Source organism: Lepeophtheirus salmonis, chromosome 4 (genome assembly GCF_016086655.4).
Source record: "Lepeophtheirus salmonis chromosome 4, UVic_Lsal_1.4, whole genome shotgun sequence".
Taxonomy (NCBI): Eukaryota; Metazoa; Arthropoda; class Copepoda; order Siphonostomatoida; family Caligidae; genus Lepeophtheirus; species Lepeophtheirus salmonis.
In genome coordinates this window covers 34,420,596-34,445,108 of record NC_052134.2, presented here as the reverse complement: position 1 = coordinate 34,445,108, position 24,513 = coordinate 34,420,596, and the positions used below count along the sequence as shown (strand labels likewise).

General features: G+C 31.8%; 2 protein-coding genes across 7 annotated transcripts in view; both read left to right on the top strand.

Annotated features, from left to right (window-relative positions):
• Nucleotides 1–22,454, top strand: part of RapGAP1 (Rap GTPase activating protein 1) — a 275,947-nt gene extending 253,493 nt beyond the window's left edge. For 2 of the 6 annotated variants that reach the window (XM_071887855.1, XM_040709935.2), the window contains exon 2: nucleotides 19,499–22,454. In XM_071887855.1, the coding sequence (XP_071743956.1) occupies nucleotides 19,499–21,970 (2,472 nt within the window). In that variant the 3' untranslated portion in view covers nucleotides 21,971–22,454. Of the gene's footprint in view, nucleotides 1–4,818; nucleotides 5,035–15,016; nucleotides 15,250–16,916; nucleotides 17,407–19,498 lie in introns of those variants that run through there. The other 4 variants (XM_071887856.1, XM_040709937.2, XM_040709936.2 and 1 more) reach the window with 4 other exon arrangements.
• Nucleotides 22,455–22,709: 255 nt separating this feature from the next.
• LOC139904737 (uncharacterized) lies at nucleotides 22,710–23,544 on the top strand. The gene is made up of 2 exons (XM_071887857.1): nucleotides 22,710–23,062; nucleotides 23,125–23,544. The coding sequence occupies exons 1-2, from the start codon at nucleotides 22,710–22,712 to the stop codon at nucleotides 23,354–23,356; spliced, it is 585 nt and encodes a 194-aa protein (XP_071743958.1). The 3' UTR covers nucleotides 23,357–23,544.
• Nucleotides 23,545–24,513: the final 969 nt, after the last annotated feature.

Sequence of the window (24,513 nt, the reverse complement as noted above, 5' to 3'; positions counted from 1 at the left end):
GAGTGCTCCTGAATTAGAGTCCTATCAAATGAATTTAATTACTCACTGATTATGATTGGTTTTTAAAATGTATTCACACTTTTTATAATATTGTTCCACAATTTAAAAATATCTGGTTCAAATAACCCTTGCCCTTGTTCGGAACAACTTGGCGGAGATGCTTCACCACTGACTTGAAGTTAGTAAGCACATAAATATTTTGCCCACGTAGCCTCTGTAGCTGGTATCAGGGGGTCTTGGCAGGGGCGTCTGCAGGGGATTGGTTGGAGGGTCTGTATCCCCCCTCCTCAATTAAGGAATTTTTACTTTTTACTAAGAGTTTAATATTTGAAAGTTATATTAATTCTCCAAATTTTTCACAAAACATCTAATTTTCTGTGTTTAACTATGAAATTTTGAAATTTTTTTCAACAAAATTTAACTTTTTGTGAATAGCTGTGGATTTTTTTTTTTTTTCAAAAATTTTCATATTTGAAAAAAATTAAAATCCGATAACAAAGCCTCTCCCTCCCAATATATACATATATAATCCTGCGGACGCCCTGATTTCCCTATTGATCATACTATGCATTGCAAAGTCAATGGGATTAAGATCAAGTGATCATGGAGGCCAAAAGTTTGTCTTGTATTTCATTTGCAATGCGATCTGAGCCGTATTCTGCTGGATGTTGCAATATTTCTAACTTGGGTAACAAAATCTTTACACAAAATACTATTTAAGATAATGACGTTAAAGTTAATAGAACTCTAATTCGGGATAAGACGATCTAGAGTAATATAAGCTCTAATTTAGACTATTAAGGTTATGGCATTAGTGTGTATCCGTGATTAATTTGATCGGATTTAGTAGGATTTTTTTTTACTTTTGTTTGATTGTGGACCTTTGAAAATACATAAAGCCTAACATATGATATAAATACAATTAATAGGCGTATCATAAAAGAACCATACATCCCTTTTTTTTTCATTTATGATGGATACTTTTGAGATTTAAAAGAGCAAAATATGTACTGTTTATGCAAGGCCTTCATACTCTAGGCATTATTGCATTTCTTTTTAAATATATATAATTATATTAAAGTGAGTAGATTCTTCTTGTGATTTTTTGTTAAATTTTTGTCATTTCATGGTTTTCAAATCTCATTTTTTTAATTATTTGAGTTAGTAATTTATGTTAGGTTTCTGTCTGGGAATCCTAGATCGATCTGAGACCATTGTAATTTTTGTAACTGAACTGAACTATTTTGGTCCTTGAATGAATTTCGGTCTGAATCGCTATCATATGAAAATTTAATTTTGATAGGTCTTATTTAAAAATCAATTTTATAAATAAATTGTTGAGGATGTCATGTGTGTTGCTAATTTGTGAACATGAGTGTAATGACGTCATATGAAGTTTTATATGGTATGCTGTTATTTGTATTATATCAGCAACATTTCTTCCAAATACAAAAATAAAAAAGGGGCAAAATAATTTGGTAGTTGCCCTATTCCTCCCAACTATATAATTATTATGCAATAATTGTTGGGAATTAATTCTAATTTGACCAATAAACGTTAAGAACACTAATTAAGGGGAAAGAAGCAGAAATATCGATAGCTGGTAAATAAATACAATGTATTTATTTTTAGTTATTGAGGTAACGCCGTGATGTGTACAATTGGAAAATGGGCAGAAATCGTTCAACAGAATGGGACCCCAAAAAAATCACTGTTTGAAAACAATGTAATTTTGGTCCACGGTCTGATATTGCGGACTTAAACGAAATATTGTTCCAAATTTGTCTGGAAAAATCACTTTAGTTGCAAGTTTTTGGATTAATTGCTATGCCCTACTTATTCATACAATTTATATGTTGGCATCAACACAAAAGCAAGTTATAATGGTTTTTCTCAAAATTTATTGTCGATTACATTTGTATTCTTCGCTAAGTTATCGTCGTCCATTTCTATCAAAAAATTATTCTTATTAACTTGTGTTGGGTTTTGGTCTGGGAGTCTTTTTTGACCAGTCTGAGACCCTTATATTTTTGTTTGACCAAAGTTATTCGGTCCAACAAAAAAGCTCGGTCTGGGCTAGTCCCATAGAAAAAATCTGTCTAGATTGGTCCAAAGGAGAAGTAAGATTTAGATCGGTTCTAATGAAAAATTCAGTTTGGTTCAGTCCCGAAAGAAAAAACTGGTGTAGACCGATTTGACTGATAAATTGTTTCTAACATGACATCAAATGCATTTTCAAGTATAAAGACGTCATATTAAGTTAAAACAGAAATAGCTTGGGTTAATTTTAATCCTGTCGTCTCTTGTGGAATACGGAATTCTGAATTGGAGCATCTCCTGAAATGGATAATCAAGTTAGAAGTATCTTCATTTAGTCCTAATTCTTGGAGAACATAGAACTCCACTTTTTCCTTCCTTAATGCATTAAGAATAATCTTAGGCCATAGTATTTGTAGGTATCGTGTACTTTTAAGATTTAAAAAAAAAATCAATGACGGTTGATCCAGAAGAAAAAAAAATGATCTCTCATTATATATGAAACCTAAAAAAATTGGTCCATAGGGTAAGACTAGAAAAAATCTGTCCATTAATTGAGACCGAAAAAAATCGGTCCACGGTCTGAGACTGCATTCTGGACCAAAAACTCGGTCTAGAAAGATCACATAAGACCGAGCCGAGAAAGAAAACATGTGCTGCAACGAGTTTCAACACCAAAACTGATCGTCATTCGTCAATATAAAAAAATTAAAAATTGATGAATTTTATTTCAAAGACCATGTTGGGGCCAATGATAGGCTCTTAAACCGATTAAATGTTCGTTACTATAGATAAAACTCTTGGGGATCATCCCACAAATTTGAATACAAAGCCTATAATTGACTCAAAGATGTCTATAAAATATTGGACTATATGTACTTATGGAGTCAAAAAAGAAACTGACTATTTTTCTTAATTTATTTCAGATTTATTGTTATTTTTTTTTGACACACCACACCACATATGCATAAACATTATTATTTTGCACTTCTTACTATAACCCAAAATTCAACAACAAAAGTCCATGACATGCAAATAAAATGTAAATCAAAGTCAATCTTGAATATAAATTAAAAATAAATGATTTTTTTTTTACTTAACAAGGGACCATGTAAAAATTACGTAAACAATGTTTTTTGGGATTATTTTTATCATAGCTAGTGTTTGCAATTTCAAAAACTATTTAATTTGAGTACATACTTAGTACATAAGATCAAAATCAGAAAATCAAAAATCAGTCTTGTTCCAATTCTCCACACTATTAAACGGTTCAAGTTAATTTTAATGCAATGATTTTTTACTGCCAGTAACTTTGTCGCATCCTTTTTCGCCTCTATTAATTTTGCGTACTGATAATTTGTCACATGACATATTCACTGCCTTTCTACAGGGGCGTCCGTGGGGGGATGGCTGGAGGATGTACCTCCCCCAAAAAAAAGAAGGAGTTTTTACTTTTTACTAGAAAATATAATATTTTAAATTCATGAACAGCAGTGGATTCTTGGATTTTTTTGCGAAGAAATTATTTATTGTGAATAGCTATGTATTTTTGAAATTTTTTTCCAAAAAAATTTAATATATCCAAATTAATTTTTTAAGCTTTATTACAAAAAAATAATTTTTTTTTAAATTACTTGGGATTTCTGGATTTTTTTCCCTCAAAAAATTGATTTTTTATGAGCAGCTGTGGATTTTTTAAATTTTTTTCAAAAAAATTAAATTTTGGAATTTGTTTTCCAAAATTAGATTTTTGAGAAAAGCTATGAATTCTTCAATTTTTCGAAAAAATGTAATTTTTAAAATATTTTTGCAAAAAAATAATTTTTGTGAATAGTTATGGAATTTTCGAAAAAAAAAATCGTATTTGAAATTTAGTATTTAAAATTTTTTATCCAAAAAATGTGATTTTTTGTAAATAGCTGTGGATTTCTTAATTTATTTTAGGAAAAATTTAATATTTCCCAAAAAATATAATTTTCTAATTTTTTTTCTCAAAATTATTATTTTTTTGGATATTTTTTTGTCAAAAAATATCCAAAACCAAGCTCCCTCCCCCCCCAATAAATTAGTATATATATATATGTCTATTTAATCCTGCGGACACCCCTGTTCTATGTTTTTATATAATAAGCAACGCTTTACTGTTGAAACATTCCTTTCTTTCTATCGATTGAGTTTCTTACAATTCTCCTTACATCAAATTAGATCATATAATTATTTATGAACCATGTGCCACTGGACTCCCTTGTCCTTATAATTATAAACACTATTTCTTCACTATTTTCTTCTATAATGTGCATTTTGTGGTCAGCTGTCAATGTTTTTGCTTCTTGTTTCCCAATCAGTGTCCTGAATGTTGATTGGTTGAATTATAATAAGCTATTGTTAACAATCATTCTACAGTTGGCAAGAATGGGCTAGTTATCAATTGTTTTTTGGCCTTTTTCTGTTTCTTTTAAGAGGAAAGGTTGTTGGTTTGTACAATAAAACTAACGACGTGAGCTGAGATACAAAAGTGAAGGTAAAGTTATAAGCTATAATAAAAACATCGAAAGGCGGGAAATATGTTATGTAGTAAAATCTCTAAGAGGTGAAAATGTTCACGGTTAAAATTAGTGGTCACGCCGTTAAACAAGTCCATGTTACAATTGATTTTGTATGCATCTTCTTTTCTAAAACAGTTGGTCCTGTTGTTGTTATGCTAGGCACTTATTTGCTATTTAGATAAAATTTTACACATACATATAATATTTTACATTTGAGTGCGAAAAAAGGCAGTAATTTCACTCCGAACATAGTAAGAGGATATAATGTATAAAAAGCAATACTTTTTATTTGTACATATTTGATTGAATAGTCAATATATGTATGTACATTGTACAAGTGTGACAACATACATGTGACCTTATTTTTTCAATACTTTAATATATTTTTTAAACAAATGTATTTTGTAGAAAAACAATGCCTAGAAATAGTTATTTTCCCATTATTTCAAAGGTAAGATTCCTTTAATTAGTTGTCCTAATTCTGTGTACTGTTGTAGGTTCATACTAGGGTATCTCATTTACCGTGAAATTGTCTTGGAGTGGGATCCCGGAGAATATCATGATCCTGTTAGTTAACAATAAATATTGAGAAATTCAAGTATTTATTTTTATAATTTAAGAAGATATTATAAATTTTAAGCTGTTTTTATATTCTCAATTCTCATTTGTATCATCATCACTGCTTTTTTTAAATTCTGTAACTCCATCAGACCCGCAAAAAGAAAAACTTAGCTATTAAGTGATGAAAAAACCAATTTTTTGGAGGTTTAAGCACACAATCTGACCAGTTAGCCTAATAGTCAACTTACTCATTACTATAATCCATGCGACTCTTTTTCACTGTGAGGTCATAAATTGCGTTATAATTGAAGGAGGCACCATATTGGGGTCTATTAGTTGGTATTTTCACCCCATTAAATTAATAAATTGGCAATAAATTTTGCAAATACTTTCAAATGGTTTTAAGAATGAAAAAAACTCTACATTTGCGATCAATACTAATTTATGCCGCAGTGATATTTGAATCAAATCAAAGTAATATCTACTAAAATTCTTTTTTTCAAGGAAATTCCAAAAAGCAAGCACCCCCCTTCCAAGATATAATCCTCCGGACGGCCCTGATAGGCCATGATCAAACCAAAAATATCAAAAATAATCTGTAGTTGGGTACGTCACACAATTTCTTCACAGTGCCCTCTAAATGAGTGATATACCTAAATTTTATAAATTATAATATATATTCTCATTCTGGGGAGTTGGTTTTTTTGCCAAAAGGTGGCGCCACTCTTTGCCGCTTTGTTTACAAGTAAACAACGCTCATGCCTTATTGGACATTTACCCTTCTCTTAATTTTTTGTTCTAGATTGTTTGTATGGTGACGCACCATGTTTTTACATTACATGTCCTATTTAACGGATTATTGTTAGAAGAGAGTAGTGAGGTAATAATGCGCATTAGCAATAACATAAATATAATAGAGTAACACACTGTGCCTCTTCTCCGTTGATGATGATGATGATGGAATGAAAAAGGGTCATAAATTCACCCACTCACTTTGATGCTCTTTTTTCGTTTTGTTGTGTTTTTTTTTTTTTTTTGCACCCCACTTTCCTTCCTCCCAATTGCATTTCATCATCACACATCAGTCATCCCTTGTACATTTTATAGATTGACACATTCAGCATCTGAGAAGGTGTCACGTTGTTGTTGAAGAGGTAGTGCCTATGTGGAGAGACTTGATCATGGAGAGACTACATCAATTACGAAAAGGAAGTTGTAGTCCACGACGGCGAGCGTCTTCTCGAAAGTTATCACTACCCAATTTTACTTCTCCTTTGCTCATGCAGGTCTGTAGTATGCGTTAGTTGACTTTGCATGTTGTGTAGAAGCTATAACTTCTATAAGCCAAGGGTACTAATCAAGTGGTGAAATGAAGACCATGTGATTAATATTTTTACAATGTAGTGGTCATAGTACTACTTTTTTTGTCAAGTAGGTTCGTTGCGTATTACTCTCTAAATAATAGTTTCATTTCATTTTGATATATTAAAATTACGTATTTATTATGTTTTAAAGAGTATATTATAAACAGGGGCTGTTTTAGAGGAGGAACATTGATGATGTCCTTGATTGTATGAAATATGACTTTTTCTATTTAAAAATAGCAGTTGAAAAAAAAGTTTTTTTTCTAAATGAGCAAAGCATTCATTTGAACATATTTTATAAAAAAAAAAAAAAAAAAAAAAAAATACAACTTCTAGACAATAGAATATGGGATCCTTATTTTGTCTTTGATCACAGTAAAACAGGGCCCTATTTTCTTCTAAAAAAAGATTCCATATTTTCTTTTTGTTTCAAGTATCAAAAACAAAATAAATGAGCCCCCGCACATTTATCTTTGCGCAGGCCTGCTCACGTTATAACAGACCCTGAATATAACTGTAAGCTTATTTTGAACTTAATTTTTAATTAGTTATTTCCAATATTAGAAAAGTCCAAAAATTACAGCATTAATATATTGACCATCTAAAGCAGTGCTTCATAACCTGTAGTGGAGAATATCAGAGTTGCCAAGTGGGGAATGAATGACCTGTCGATTATAAGAATTATTACTTCAAAATTTCAGCAATTTGAAGTAAATTTTCAGCCAAATTTCAAATCAGGACCATGTACGGACTGTTTTAATAACCAATATATGAGGTCTTGTAAGTAATGTTTGGGTAAAAGTAACAGTACTTTTGGATTGGAAATGTGAGTAGCGACTCCCAGCAAACTCGCGTCTCTCCTCGGTGTAACAGAACTCCCATTATTAATTAATTATTCATCTAATGTTTATTTGGTATTGTGTGTGTTGTGGTGAAATTGGTTAATATTTGTGAATACGCGGGAAAAAGCGAAGCAAGTTCGAGACTGACCGCAGCACATCGGCTTTTCCAACGTTGGCATGAATCAGCAAGACTGCTTGTGGCATCAGCGACGTTCTCATGAAAAAAGCCTTTATCAACCTCAAGAGCCTGCTGAAGAGTTTCAGCATTATTTTCTGGAATTCAAAGGGTACAAACCAATAATAGAGTTCATGAGGGATCCCTTCAGCTTTCAAGTTGACAGCTTCCTGAAACGCATCAAAGACACAAACACTTTGAATTATATATGTAAAAGATTATTGACTTAAAAGGAACTCAAAAGATATCAAAGGACTCGAACTGGACGGGATGAAAATGTTGAAGGACTTGACTTGGACTCGTGAGTAAAGAATTGAAACTCGGCTTGGACTTACAGGCCATTGACTTTTTCTCACCTCTGCCATTTGTTTTTAATTTAGATTACAACCTGTACAAAATACCAACTTGTACACGCGACATCTACTCCTTATAAAAAAAGAAGAGATACAAAAACCTCTTTCCGTATTTAGATTATTTATTTTTTTGGTTGGGTTGTTGTTATGTGTTTAAGGTTAAATAATCTGGTTGTGTATATATATCATATTATATGTAGACGCATTCATGGTTCTTGATGATGAAAAATTCATATCTTTTATATATATATATACGTGTATAAGTACATTGTACATATATCTCGATCCTTCAAAATCAAAAGAAAGAAATAATTATACAATGTCAAGGACAAGACCTGATTAGAGTTTTTATTCATGTATATTTATACTAAAACTACATATGTGTACAAATATGTAAGACCCTTTTTTTTTTTTTTTGGAGGGGGAGGGGTTTCTCCAACCCCTTCTCCCCCAAATTATGATTAATATTTTTATAATTTTTTTTATAATAATCACCCTAAAAGAAGAATCAGAGGAGGGGGTATTTTAATTGAAATTATAGGTATTATTGTTTGAAGTATGAAGTAGGGGAGACGTGAGACAGTTGCAAGATGCCCTTTTTTTGAGATATTGGATAGAAACTGTTTTTGAGGAGTATGTACAGATAAAATTAATTATTTGAAGGATCCATATTTTTGTAATAAGTCAGTTGATTTTTACAAATAACTACAAGATTACATAACTTTATAATATAATGGAGTTGATTCCGAGGGAATATGTATAATTGTTGTCAACTCCTTTTATAAATAGACAAACTGATTCAAAATTAAGAACTTAATTTTTGAAGGAACAATATTTATGTAATAGTTTACTTAATTTTTAAAGCTTCAGCCACTAAATTTACATTGCAATAGAAGGTTTTTTAGGATAATTATTTTTGTAATAAATTAGTAAGTTTTTTTTATTGTTTTTCCTCTAATACATATAATTTAAATAGTATTATTTTGCAATTAGTTGATATAATTCTATCAAAATTTACAAATATTGTAATTTTCCTTATAAGGATTATTCTATTCTATGGCCTTGAATGCTTACACTTCACATCAAGTAGGTTTTTTAGCCAGAAAACCTCACTAAAGAGTTTTTTTAATAGTTAATTTCCCCGATCCGTAATACCGATGAGTGATCTACAATATAAATCATATTATGTGCTTGAATGCATTAAAATGTCATAATTCAACATAATAAAAAGTCAAGTTATTTATAAATCAAAAAATATTATTTTCTTAAATTTTCTGAACATCAAACTTAAACTAGATTTTTATCCCTGCTATGGGATAGTTGCAACATTTGACATTTTTCTATTACAATATATTAGTTAAAAACCTACTGTCCAATCTGTTATCTTTAGGTAGATTCAAACAATAGCAGGAATATGTTCTTATGGGAATAATTGGAACAAAAACAAAGTGGAACTCTGTCCTCGGTCTCCCTTACTCGATCCTAAAAATGTTCACGCAGTGAAAGTTTTTCTTTCTTAATATTTTCATGTTGTTCTTTTTAACTTTTTCCAAGAAATATTATTATTAATAAAATAGTACGTAGGTATATATTCATGTTGACACAAAGTTATTAGGGAATTGCATGACCCATTTATTATTAGGCTGTCCTTTTATGGTTTTTTTTTTTGTTAAGGATGTTTTCTCATTATTTTCTATTTTTCTCTTTAACTTGCTCATAATATCCCTTCAAAATTCCATTATCTCATTTTTTTTTTCTTGAGTCGAAGTAAACCACGTTTTTAGTTCCTTTAATTTATTACACGTTTCATGGAGGTATCTCTACTTTTTAAAAATAAAGAATAAAAAAAGAATGGGAGGACATGCAGGGCAAATCATGTAGTCCAAGCATTATATTATGTATATACTTACTTCATGTCTACAGTGGGCATTCTGTAGAACAGGACAAGTAAAATTTTAACTGGCCAGTATGTCAAAAATGATATTTTCATACTCTGATGAGTTAACAGAAAAAACAATATTGGACAAAAATCAAGAAAATGCGAAATCCCAAATTACTTCCATCAACATCTTATATTCATACAAGGGCCGCTTAAAAAGTACGTGCTAAGTACAAGAGATGGCATGTCTGGCGCGTATTGAGATTATATTTAGTTAGTAGCATCTCTTGAAAAAACACACACCAACATTCAGCCAGATCGGTCTATTTCTTTCTGTTTGGCATACGTTTGAATCGAAGAAGTGTAATGACTCTCAAATAATGGACTAAAAAGAATTTTGTGTGTTGATTAAACATTACTTTATGAAAGACAAAACGAGTTCGTAGTTTTTAAAATTTGCCGCCCTTAAAATGTTTTTTTTTAATATTTTATAAAGTAATGTTTAATCCACACCCGAAATTCTTGTTGGTCCATTTGTTGAAAATCACTCAACTTCCTCGATTGAAACGAATGCCAAACAGACATAGTAACAACAGCTACAAAATGTTTTGCAAGCTTGCTATATCATATTTTACACAACTCTACCGACACCTATATTGTATCTGAGACTTACTCCTTCATATTTATATAAAATACAGATAATGTTAAGGGGGGATTATTTATTAAATATTTAGTCCACACCGTGTTTGGTTCGCTCCCACAATATCCTCATGCTCTACAAAATTAACATTCCTACCATTGGCTATCGTTTACCATTACGGACGGTTTGTTAAATATGACAGATTTTTGAATTAGTTTTGTGTTGTAGTTTAGTATCTTTGACTTAAGTAAAATTAGAAAAGATAGTCATTTCTAATTGTAAATTCAACCATGAACGCCGTTAGAAAATCCCTTCCTATATTTTACATAATTTATTTAGCCCCCACTAGTTAAATAATCCTAACTGCGGTACTGATTGATTCATATTATAGATTGTATTTAACTACATTTAAGAGGTTTATAAATTATGATTTCCAAAACCCTATTTTATTTGTTCGAAATTTACAGAAACTTCTTGTACATTATAATCCACAGGATCATTTAAAATTAATACATGAAATAGTTTTTGGTTTATTGGGCTCTAACGCCGATCTTCAGGACTAATACATACAGTCCAATATTTAATAGGGCTATTTTGGTCCATCATAGGCATTGTATTCAAATTTCAGGGAGTAGTTGAAATACCCGTTAAATATAGTTAAGAACCTTCCCTTCATTGATGAGACTACACTTGACCCCGATTTAAAATGTTTCATGTAATTTGTAGTCAGTTCAAATAGAGTAATTGATATTTAATATATGAATTACTTCCTATTGGATCTATTTTCAGTTATAATATCCTAATACATATATTGATAAGTTGTTAATCCGCCTGAACAAGCGGGTCATTTTGATTAATAATTGTCGCTCCGCGTTTATTATATTTCATATAAATAATACGTTGACAAATAAAAACAGGTGTTATGTTCAAATCCATATTTAAAAAAGTTAGAGCTCAACAAAAATATACATATATACAGGGGTATATGCTTGGTTTTTTTCTTCTTTTTTCCAAAAAAATTCAAAAATCCTATTCACAAAAAAAATTGAAAAATTGATAGTTATTCAGAGAAAAATTAAATTTTTTGGATAACAATTAAATAATTGAAATTCAAATATTACCTTTTTTGAAAGAAAAATTTAAAATATTTAGAACTATTCACAGAAAATTAAATTTTTGTGAAAAAAATTTCAAATAATAAACTTTTTGGAAAAAAATCTTAAGCTATTCACAGAAAATTAATTTAAAAAAAAAAAATTGAAAAACTAAATTAAATTTTAAATATTAAACTTTTTGAAGAAAAAAAATCAAATATTAAATTTTCTAGTAAAAAGCAAAAATTCATTATTTTTGCGGGCTACAGCCCCTTTAGCCCTCCCCCTGCGGATGCCCCTTATATATAACAATATCCTTGTTACTCTTGGATGACACTAAAGCAGTGGGGTTTATAATGTATAATGGCAAACTATTTTCGTAGCTCTTGAGGTATCACTGATGACCTCACTTTCACCTTTTTTTCATTACGTATGTAGTTTGTTCTTCCTCTCGAATAATTAACCCTGCTAATATTCCATTGAGAAGGTGAATATATGGAGATTGCGTAGCTATTTCTAATGTCATTCGTTGCACACTCAAAACCCCTTTTGGACAAGAAGATATTCTCGTAGCCAAATTATTTTCGACAAAAATTAAAAACCTGGTAATCTTTTCACCACTTGATTTATAGTTTGAGTAAGCTGAGTTACTTTACTATGGTATTAGCCTTCTACAGGGCTGTTAAATTTGGGGCGTTTTTCATGGAAAGATAGGGAGAAATTTTAAGGCCAATAGTCAGACTCTTGTCCTATGTAATCCATCATTTACATAGATACAGTGGAAGAAATCAGTAATAGATCCCTTGCCAATTTTTTAAGTTTGGCATCTGATAAAGATTTTTCTACGAGATTGAGATACAGAGACTGGCTCGGCCATCTTACGTGCTAATGTGATCCTTGATGAACTCCTTTGTTGCTATGTTTTGGATTATTGTCGTTATAGAAGACACACAACAGGACTCATTTTTAGTTCCTCTAGAGAAGGAGTTTGTTGCTCAAGATTTCCTGGCGCTTACTTTCTTTGATGCGGTGAATTCGTCCTTTCTCCGGAGCAGAGAAACATCTCTAAAACGTAGTGTCTCCACGGTGCGATGGTGTTCTTGGGTTTATAGTCAGGATTTTTCTTTTTTTGTTCATAAAATGTATCTTACCGAAAATATCAACCAACTATTAAAGGTATGGATCGTTCTTTTCTCTGTCAGTGGGCAAACATACAAGAATGGGAAGGGATACAATACTTATTTCCGCCACACTACCAATTGGTGCATAAAAAACTGTATACTTTGAATTTTAAACTTCAAGAAGATATAATTTATTAAATAACAATAAAATATCAACAAAATTAATACTATGAATAGATGTGTATCTGAGGTTTCTTTAATCATTAATTTAGCGACCATTAGCGGCATTGAGGGCTTCCAGCTTGTAGTGGAAGGGCTGACACCAGCTACGGATGTAGTCCTCTGTTATGGCTTATGGGTGCTGGCTGACAGTGGCTTTGAAAACCTCAATGTTTGGATGAAAGACACTGCAGGCCTTCCCTTGGATATGTACCCTAAAGGTTTAGTCGAGGGGATTGGCATCAGGGCTGTAGACGGGCCAAATTTGTCAAAAAAGAGTTCGAAAGACTCATTCAAAAGAGTCCTGCAACGGATAAGATTGGTTTCTTTCATTTCTGATGTCAAAAGTGACCTCTCCACCCGCACAAGGCTCTTTCCACCAACTTTTTTGATAGCTTTCTACAACTTTAATATGCTTCTTATTGAGCAACATCATCGTTGCCATGTTTTGGATTATTTTCGTACTAGAAGACCCACTACACGACCCATTTTCAGTTCCTTTAGAGAAGGAGTTTGTTACTCAAGATTTCCACCCACTCTCTTGAGGGGATTGGCCTGGGCTGTTTTCTTTAACTCCTCCGGATCCAGTTTGGCCTGTTTGATAGAGCCCTTCTTCCTCTCCAAAGTGTCGGACTCTCTGATAGCGTAGAAGGTGGTCCTGGAATTTTCTCGACTTGTACGTAAGCTAATGAGGTTTGCCTTGTTTTGTAATTGATTATTTATGCTTTAACATATTTAAACATAAATTAATGAAACTTCATTTGCTATTGAATTAGTTAGTGTTCAGATTTCAATGGACCACCCGGTACATGCGAAACATAGTTAGTTCACATTGACACGCAAGCTACATGTGTTTCGAATAGTTTGGATTCAATCTGTCCGGTATGCACCGAACCCATTGTTGTTTCCCCTGAAAATTTACTTTCCAATTAACTACCTTCATTTGATGTGTACATTTATAACATTTATATGTATCTAAAAAAAAAAAGTCTAACTGTGATGTTCTTGTTTTTTGATATCTCACAAAAAGCACACAGGGAAGGGATATATTTTATATATAATGTACATATTCATGCAGGTCTCTCTATGAGAGATTTTCTCTTTATTTACTTTTCCAATCTTTAATTATACATACATGTAAATAATTATCATCGTAGGGAAGTTCGAGGAGAGTTGCAACACTTTTTGCTTTTGGCTCCATGACTCAAAATTAGATTGACTCAGACACAAAAAAATTCAACAAAACACACTTACATAGTAAGTCAATATTTCCACCAATAATTATATTTGAATACTGTTTGTCAAATATTGCAACTGTTTCCGTAGCTAGAGACGGTTGCAACCGTTGAAAAAATCAAATTTAAGTTGGAGATTCAGAAAATTAGACAAAATAATATTCTTTGATGAATGATTAAATTAATATAACTTTGATGTTAAATTAATAACTTTCAATGTATTATAGATCGGAAAAAGTAATAAAGAAAAATAAATTTTACGATGAAAATTGAAGTACTTTTTACAACCGTCCCCTTTGTACTGAGGGTTGCAAAAATGTTGAGAAAGTTATACAAACTGATTAAAAAAAAATTATAAAGAAGTTCTGCAGTTGGATTTTTTTGATAAAAAATCCAAAAATTAAATTTTTTGAAAATAATTTTAGATTTTTTTTTTTAGAAGAAAATAATTCCAATTTTAATGTTTAAAATATTTTCAAAAATCCACAGTTATTTATAAAAAATAAAATTTTGTGGAAAAAAAAAATTCAATTGACAGTTATTCAGGAAAATTATTATTATAATTTTTTTAATGTCAAAAATCTACAGCTATTCAGAAAAAAAAAAAAATTTGGAAAAAAAATCAAATATTAATTTTTCTTGTAAAAATCAAAAATTATTTAATTTGGGGCAGGCTACAGCCTTTCCAGGCTATCCTATGTGGACGTCCCGGACTATAATTATAGTGGTAAGGTTGAAAATGTTATTATTATTATTTTTTATATTTTACAAAAATAGTGTTTCACAAAAAAGTTACTCTTATATCCCTCAAATCAGCTGTTTCCTCCAATATCTATTTTGGAGAAAAGTTGACAAAAAGGATGGATTTGTATCAAAATAATCATATGCATTATATTATATAATTTTGATGTAAATTTTATGGCTGTAGCTTTTTCAATGTTCCAGAAAAAAGACCTCATGGTGCAACTCTACCCGTCTCCCTTACATTTATTTCATGCGATTACACGACGTTCAGTATTATATATTGGCTCTTATTAACTGATATAAGATATATTTAGTATCTAAGCAAACTGAGAGAGTTCTAGAAGATAAAATTTCATGTTGTTTATATATTTCAAACTACATGCCTATAGTTACATATATAAAATTTATATGAAAATACCTCGAAATATTTGTCCTTCAGGTAATAAATAATTCTTAATTAAAAAACTCATTTTTTATTTTATTTATATTTAAATTAACGGTTATGACGGAGGTGATTGTCTGTTTTGGATGATCATAGACTTTTTAAAGAGAAAAAGATTCTCTAATTAATAATTTATTTGTTATTTTATTTTGTGAAGAAACCTTGACTATTGTATGAATTTTTATTTAAGCGTTATTGCCAATAGATTTCCAGGTAGTACATTATTTAGACACTTTGTACAAATGGTTTCCATATATGTATATATACATATATTTATTTTGTGGTGTACAAGTTGCGATTTTGGTTTATAGCATTGAATGCCCGCTAATATGTTTCATTTTTCAAAATAGTTATAAGAATAAAAATATCTTGCAGGTTGCCTAACTATACTTTTATAAAGGTATATTTACATCTCTAAGCATTATGCATTACATAGTGATGTGCAAGTTGTCGTAAAAGATTCAAAATTAATTACTGTTTCCCTACTTTAGAAGAAGGTGAATTAAGTAATTAAATATTCATTTGTTTATTTGTTATAGATGCTTCGTTGGGCATCATTTTGAGTGAATGCTCAATATAGCACATCATTTCCACTCTAGCATAAATCGTTGAGAGCTGTATCTCAATTAAATCTTCAATAATATTTTTTGAACTAATTATATCAGAGACGCAAGATTTCCCAGGAAACGTTTTCATCCTGAAATTTCAAATAGGTGTTAAACACTGAGAAATCCCGGGGAAATGGTATCCTAGAGAGAAACCCTAGTAATGATCAGTATTAATTTCGTCAGCTATAACTAGACGAATATTTCCAACGAATGTTTTTTTTTTTAATGAAGAATACTAGAGAAAGACGAAACAAAACAATTTTTTGAATGTTCGTGAACTTTCGTCTGACTAAAACAAATTTTATCTTTTCTCCATGAAATAAAGAGAAGAATAGATGTAAATAAGACGGTACAAAATGTGACGAAACATGACGAAATTAACACTGGTAGCGATCATAAATTACTGCGTGGGTCGTCACAGTTTCATCTCTGGGGTTGAAGAACCGAGTCCAACTCTTGAGTTGTGACATCCTAATTGTTATTGTTTTAATTAGAATTTATAAACCTCACTCACATAAAGATATTATACACTCTATTTTATTGTCAGCTCTCGAGGTTTCTCCTTCTTTTCTCCTTATCAATGCTCTGCACGTTGATTATTACTCGATTTCGAATTAGCTCTTATTTTTAAACTGTAAGCAATTCTCAACAATCATTGCATTATAATTATATAGGAGTTCCATAGCCATTTACACGAAAATTAAATTTTTTACAAAAAAATTTAAATTTTAAATTTATTTCTCTGCTCCATAATTTGCCCGATGGACGAAAAAATTTCAAGTAAAAAGGTGATTTTTTTTTTTTTTTTTTTGAGGGGGGGGGAAGGGCGTTTATAGCCCCAGCACACCCCCTGCGGATGCATTTATCTTCAAAATATAACTTCAATGTGCAGATTTTACTTAAAAATCATTACGATTTTCAGACCGAAACCCAATACTAGTCTTAATAGTGCCTTAATATTGAATTGTAGGGGCCACGTTTTTTGTTTTTTTCGAGAAGGCGGAATCGTGTTATCTCTGTGTCTCATACTTTTTTCAAACAAATCACACTTAGTAGTAATAGTAGTTGTTATAGAGTAAGAGACATTGACACAAGTGTTTATGCCCCCTCCTTATGATGTTTTCTAGGTGTTGAGCCAATCGAACGAATTTATTACACTTTTATTAGTCATTTATTTATACTCTGTGACTACCTCGGTTGTTTTCTTTCTTTGATAATAAATAGTAGCAGTTACATAGTAGTAAACGCATCAGTTTCAGGTTGTGCCTCATGATTTAATTCATTATTACATACTTATCACCTCATGCAAAAAGAGGTTGTTTCACTTGCCTATCTTTCAAAATATATTTTTATTAATAATTCTGTGTAATCATTCGGACTTGATGATAAGGAACTGGAAGGCGTTACTAGGACAGAGAAGGAGATCTCAAGTATGTTTTTCTATGTTACTTATATATATGTACATACTATTATAGCACATATGTTTGACTTCCATATTGTTTGTTTGTGTGTGTGTGTGTATCTTCCTCTCTCTTTTGGGTACTAGGTACGTTATGTGCCTCTTTACTTCCGAGATTTTCTAACTTATTTGTAGCCCTTCTCATCTTGATCTTTTCTTACAAAGATATATATATATACATAGATTTGAAGATGTGATGAGTGGGAGTTCGATTCGTTCCTATTTACTCTTTAGGTAAATAAATCGAATCTGCTGGTGCAACTACATTGTTCTGATAATGACTGTTTGTCATATCACAAAATACCAACCATAACTATAATTTATAAGTATTTCTTATGATGAGTGTACATATATATCTGGTGTATCAACATAAAATCACTTTGAAACTGAAATAAAGAAAATGAAAAGGAAAAAAACAACCTCTCCTTTTACATCATTAATATGCTCGTTTCAATATTTAATTGAGTTAATTGGTCAAATATCGGCTGTATGTTCAAATTTATGGGATGTATATATATATATATACTCTGGGACTTAAATTGTAGGCTAAAACCTTCAAATTGCATATAAAACTTTGTTTAGCTTCGATATAACTTTTCAAATGTAAATGTATTTTATCTTTTTTCTATACCAGTTTAGGACTTTTGTATTACCTTTATTGACTGTGTCTCTGAAGGGTTAATTAAAATAGTATATTAATTGAAGTGTAAGGTAAATTAATTGAGTATATAAATGAGACACACTTTTGAAATAAGATATACCAGCTTGTTTTTGTGACCCGATATCACAAAAGCAATCAAGGCTGTGGTTTTTTTTTGTTGTTTTTTTCAGAATTTGATTTGGATTATGACATTTAATTACTCAACTAATTATCCTTCATTATTGTCTATTTTTTAAATAAATTATTATGAATAATCCTTTGGACGCGCCGCTGCAAAATGCACATACATATTGCGATAACTACTTGTCACAGTTTTTAAGCTAAATGAACATAGCCTTGTTGAAAGTAGTGTTGTCATCAAACCAAAATGTTATTAACGGCTCCTCTATAAAATTTATGGTTTTTATTCTAATACTTGTATGAGACTGAAAGAGTAGTAATATTGGAACTAAATAAGTCTAGGGTGCCAAAAAAGTGGATCCTCAATCAAGGCTTCCAGCTATGATATAAATAGCCTAGATTTAGGCTATCAACTGGAAACAACGGTTACTCTCATTTATGAAAATGATATACTTTTTAAAAGCTTGATAATTTGCTCTACTTTTTGACATCTTTTACATGAAGTGGCTGTTCTTCTCGCTAATAGCCCATTTATTTAAATAGGCCATATTACACAAAAACTGGAAGCCTGGTTTGAGGATCCATATTTTTGGCGGACTCTGTATAAAAAATATATTTAGGCAATATAAATTGATGAATTAATAAATTTATTACTTGATTTTTAATCAAGATTGATTTGCTTTGATTTACTAATTATGTACTTACTCCTGTTATTGATTTTTGAGTTAAAGTGAGAAGGGAGTGTGGAGTACATTTATACTCTACGACGAATTATCGTCAGTTTCTATCAACAAATTATTCTTATTAATCCTTTGGGTGCGGTGTAAATAGCATTTAAAATAACCAAAATTGATTGCCACAATAAGATAAGGAGTTATTGTTAGATGTTATATGAAAGGGGCCTAATTTAAGTATCCTATATGAAATAAAGGCTTGTATTTTCTCTCATACCAGAATTGGAATTTAAAGCCCATAATTGGCTCAAATATGTCTATGAAATATTAGGTTGTCTATATAATATATATATATATGTAGTAAAAAACCAAATTGAAATATTCTCCTTTTCTTGATTTTTGTTCAAGATTGTGTTTATGCTGACAGCCCACATATTTCCTTCACTTCACACATAATATGTTTGTACATTGTATCTACAAGGATTTCTCTAATAGATAGATAATTATGATTAGTAGGTCCGAAAAAGAGATATGTTGTACAATATACTTAAACAAAAGGATCCTGGTAGTTTAGATATTTATGTATGTACAACTGTAAGAGTTGTACATACATCAAATTTTAATGATGAAGGTGCAACCCCCAATTTATATTAGGAGAATTATAACTTGTAGAACATAATGAAAGAGTTATTTTTCTAATAGTTTCTCTTTGTGTATTTTTCAGGTAAATTCATCCTCCTCGAATGAAACTTATCGTCGATCCTCCGACTATCCTAATTCCCTTTGGTACTCTCCATCCCCCTCTACAGAGTCACGCACTCGAAGAGCATCATCTACTCTAGAGGATAAGAATGGTAACAGTGTGCCTTCTTCCACGGATTTATTTGACTTATTAGACCGTCTTCAATCCTCACGTCTGGACGACCAAAGGTGTTCCATGCCACCTCCTCTCTCCTCATCCACACTCACCTCCAACAGTTCTTCTTCTGCTCCTCCTGATAATAATAGTTACAACAAACAAGCTCACTCCCCTTCCATTCTTTCAGCAAGTCGATCTAAAACAAAGCTGGAAGCGACTCTTGCCTCTTCTTCCTCTCCTAAACCCATGCCAATGATTGTAGTTCCTGAAGAGTCCGCCGAACAATGGTGGATTGATGAAGATAACTTTCGAAAGCGACGAAGGAGAGGACGGATTGCCAGTCGGGAAGATAAAAATAATTACTATGAATGTGATTTAGAGACAGCTCGTAGCTATAGAGCTCATTTTTTTGGATATGAACACTATAATTTTGTTGGACATGATGAAACATTTGGTGGACCCCTTGTCATTTCTCTTAAAAATTATTCATCATCCTCGGATGGTCTTCCCGAGAATCACACTCGGGTTTTGATTCGTCAGAACTCTGGAACCCTTCACAGACTAATTCCAGATAGTATCCTTGAAGAGGAGGAAGAGTACGGTCCTTCCCCTCTCAAAATAGTTCAAATTCTACTTCCAGAGCTCTCCTTGGAAAATGTTCATCCCGTGGTGTGTCCTCGTTCCTCTGAATTAATTGTCAAGTATGACGAACACGTTCTTGTCAAACAAAATAAATTTGGAGTAATTTACCAAAAACAAGGTCAGGTCACGGAGGAAGAGCTCTTTGCAAATCGAGAGCACTCCCCGGCCTTTGAAGAATTCTTGGATATTTTGGGGAATCGTGTACTCCTGACAGAGCACAAGGGGTTTAGGGGAGGTCTAGACACTACCTATGGTCAAACCGGTGACGTGAGTGTGTATGAGACATTCCATAATCGAGAGATTATGTTCCATGTCTCCACTCTTCTTCCCTACACTGACAATGATCCACAACAGCTCCAGCGGAAGCGTCATATTGGAAACGATATTGTTGCCCTCGTTTTCCAGGATGACGAAACTCCCTTTTGTCCTGATATGATCACTTCACATTTCCTCCATGCGTACGTTGTTGTACGTCCCATAAAGGATGGATCTGACTATAAAGTCAGTGTTAGTGCAAGAAAAGATGTTCCCAATTTTGGACCCGAGATTCCCTCTTATGCAACTTTTTCCAAAGGGCCTGAATTCAAGGATTTTTTACTTACCAAGCTCATCAATGCTGAAAATGCATGCTACAAAGCAGATAAGTTTTCAAAGTTAGAGTCTCGTACCCGGTCACTCCTCTTGTCCAATTTGAATGAGGAGCTGAGTCTCAAGACCAAGTCTTTTCTTGGTCCTAACTTTGGATCCTACGTGTTGAATTCCAATAATAGTGTTCCGAGTAATAGTGTAAGTAGTTCTAACAACAATGGGCCCAGCTCTTCTTCTGATAGAAGACCTTCCACTTCCAAGATTCTGGATACTGTCAAAAAAGCACTTGGAGGACGCAGCAGCAATCATAAAGTCGAAGGTAGTTGGCAACAAACTCAGCCCTCATCAACTAGTACCACAAATAACCATAGTAACAGCAGTACGGCTAATACCCCAAAGAATAATAAGCACAGAAGCTCTTCTGGGTCCATTCTAGTCAATATGGGATTCCCGTCTGAGAAGCCCAAGAGTGTAGGAACCAAAACGGAGTCATCCTCTGGACGAGGTTCTTCCTCTCCAGCTTCTCCTATTTCTAGTCCAGACCTTCCTAATCAGTGCTACGGAAGTAGTGGACTATCTGAATCAGATGATTCTTCTCTTAATTCTATTGACTTTCCCGGAGGAAGCAGGAGCAATGGAGTTCTGAATTCATCACTTACCAATTCCGTTCGTACTTTAATCAATAATAATAGCAATGAGGATTGCGTCAACAACTCCACAAGTAGTAGAAGAGCTTCTATACCAAGTATATTGGAGCCTACGGGTATGTGTTTGTATGAATTCCCGAATTTGTCCCTTCAACATCATCACAATAGTGCTTCACCCCAACCTCATCATCATTTACCCAGAACTGAAGAAGGAGGCAATAATAATTGTAACAACCACCACAGATCACCAACAATTGATAAATATCAAAACGAAATCTACAAGTTGAAAGTGGATAAACTTGAACTCGTGAAACAAAGTGTGAGCTCTCAAAGAGAGATTAAGAGACTTAAAAAAAGGAGCAAGCTCTTAGAAGAGAAGTTACTTCTAGCCAACAGGGAAATTAGTCAATTAAAGTCATCATTATTACCATCTTCCAGGAGAAAGGATTTAAAGTCTTAAAAATATATGAATTAAAAATGTGTGAATTCGTGTTGTTGTTTTTTTTTTTTTTTTTGCTTTTGCCCACTCATTTTCTCTCATTTATTCGATTGTGAATAAAATGATGAGAGAATCGATTATACTTCAAAAAGACTTTCGAGTGTTGTTCTTTGATCATTGCGGGTTGTTTTTTATAAAATAGTATGTGTTGTAGAACGGTGATTATGATCATAATATGTACACCATTATACATCACGTTATTGTTCTTAAAGCTAACATTGAGATATTATATGTAACAAGTTCTAGTGGAAAATTCATTACCTATTATTTATATCCTTATATTTAATATATTCTGTCCAATTACAATAATTTATATTTTTCAACAATTTTTTTCTATGATTAATTCAACTATAATTACAAAAAAATATTATTTTCATGAGACATCTTTTTATAATAAATACCTGAAGAGTTTGAATAAAATAAAGAATATTATTGTAATGATTAATCATCCAAGAGGATTCATTTATTATAAGTGTCTTATAAGAGATCAGAAAAAGATTTTAGTTAAGGTACTTATGAAATAAATATTTTAAGAAACGAAATCAATTGTCTATTTAATCTCCTTTCGATAGTAGTAGTTTTCATATTATTTATGAATAGCATATTCCCACTGAATACTCACCTGTTCATCATGATGGAACAATGATACTATTTTTGGATAGCACATAAGATATTTTTCTCCCTATATAAAGATAGATCCATGAAAGAAATCTTCACCATTCGACGAGGAGATTCAGTGCAGCAAAGAGGAACAACCAATCTCGTTATGAAATTCTTACTACTTCCGAGTCTCTTTCTCATCTTTTCCTTCGATCCCCGTGAAGGAGTATCTGCGGCACATCTCACATCGCCCAGAAAAACTTTATCAACTAAAATTGAACCCTGCAAATGTAACTCAGTTATCGATTCCATATTTTGGTCAGGATTGATGCCTTCATACTTTATCTGCGGAGGAGAAATGGTTTGCATCCTTAAAAATATGGATTGGTATTCTAATGGCATGATTCATTTGAAGCCAGTTATACAACTCCTCGAAATGACGGATCCCAACTGGTATGTACTCATTATGACCATCTGATTCAATCTATTTTTTTCTACCTATCTGTATCTATCAGGTTGAGTGGCACAAATCTAATTGAGGAGGCAGGTTTCTGCGTTCAAATGGCTAATATGGATATTATAGGGATTTCAGAGGACTCGCCTGCTGAGAAAAGAACGTTAGAGTCCTTCCTCGGGTGTTTTCAAAAAGACTTATCTAAATATCTATGCAAGGGATGTATTTCCAAGTACTGGAACTTTTTTCGGAAAAGAATGAGTGAATTTGCTCAATTAGATCAATTTAATTGAGCTTATGAGGATCATAATTCCCGCTACGGATGGCTTTCTATGCGCAATAGTGGATTAGTCTTTAGTATATGTATGTACATAATATTTATTGAGTATTTGTTTGTGGTTTTAAACGACATTATTTATCAAAAAAGAAATAAAACAGCTAATATCAGAGAGTAAAAAATGAATATTACTTGATATTGATGCCTAAAATTAATAGATTACCTTACTTTTCAAAGTGTCTACGTTTTTCGGGACAGGATGGATACATTTCCAAAGAAATTAATTTAGTAATAAAAAGAAGATTTTCTGCTCTTTAGGTGTGTTATATTTTCCATAAAAGTAACCAGATTACAAAATACACAAGTGGAAAATTTCTCATCTACTTTTTAGAACTTTTATTTATATAATAACTTGTCTGGTTATGCACAACATCAAGTGTACTTTAAATCAATCTTGAGTGGAACTTAGTTAAGAAAAAGTTATGTCATAGAAAAACCACGTTTATTTTAAACACTTCTTGGAGGCATCTTGTGTTTTCTATTTTTATCCCCACCAACTATAAGCTCTCAAAAACTGATTTTTTAGGTTTCTTTGCCACTGGTTTTTTCAACTGAGACAATTTCTCTTCCAATCGTTCATTGATTTTCCAAAAAAAAAAAAATCTATATATATAATCCTGTGGACTCCCCTGATAGCAAAATGGTATTTTTTTAAATTATTATTTCAAATATTTTAAAATTGGCATCGGGAATTTTTACTAGAATCGCATTTGAATCGGCTTTTTTTTTTCTTGCCACAAAGCGTATTTATATCAATAATAAAAAACGTAAACATCCAACTAAATCAATAAAAAATGTTGAAGTGTTTTTGAGAATGTTCAAAGTAAATATATTGTTTATTGAAAAAAGGTAATAGATAATAAATTAAATTGTCTTTTTTAAAACTCGGATATGAAGTTTCACTATCGATAAAATACCGGATATATCCGTAGGCGAAGAGCTTCTCTCTGCGTATGAAACTTGTTGGGCCTTGGAGAGGACGGCATTAATAATATTTTCTTCTTTTCCAATGTAAAATGCTATGTAATCGTCTCACTTTGGGCGATAAAACTTAAAATTTTCGTTTAAAAGGCTTCCAATCTCTCTGTACAATAGCTGGAGGGTTACGCAGTC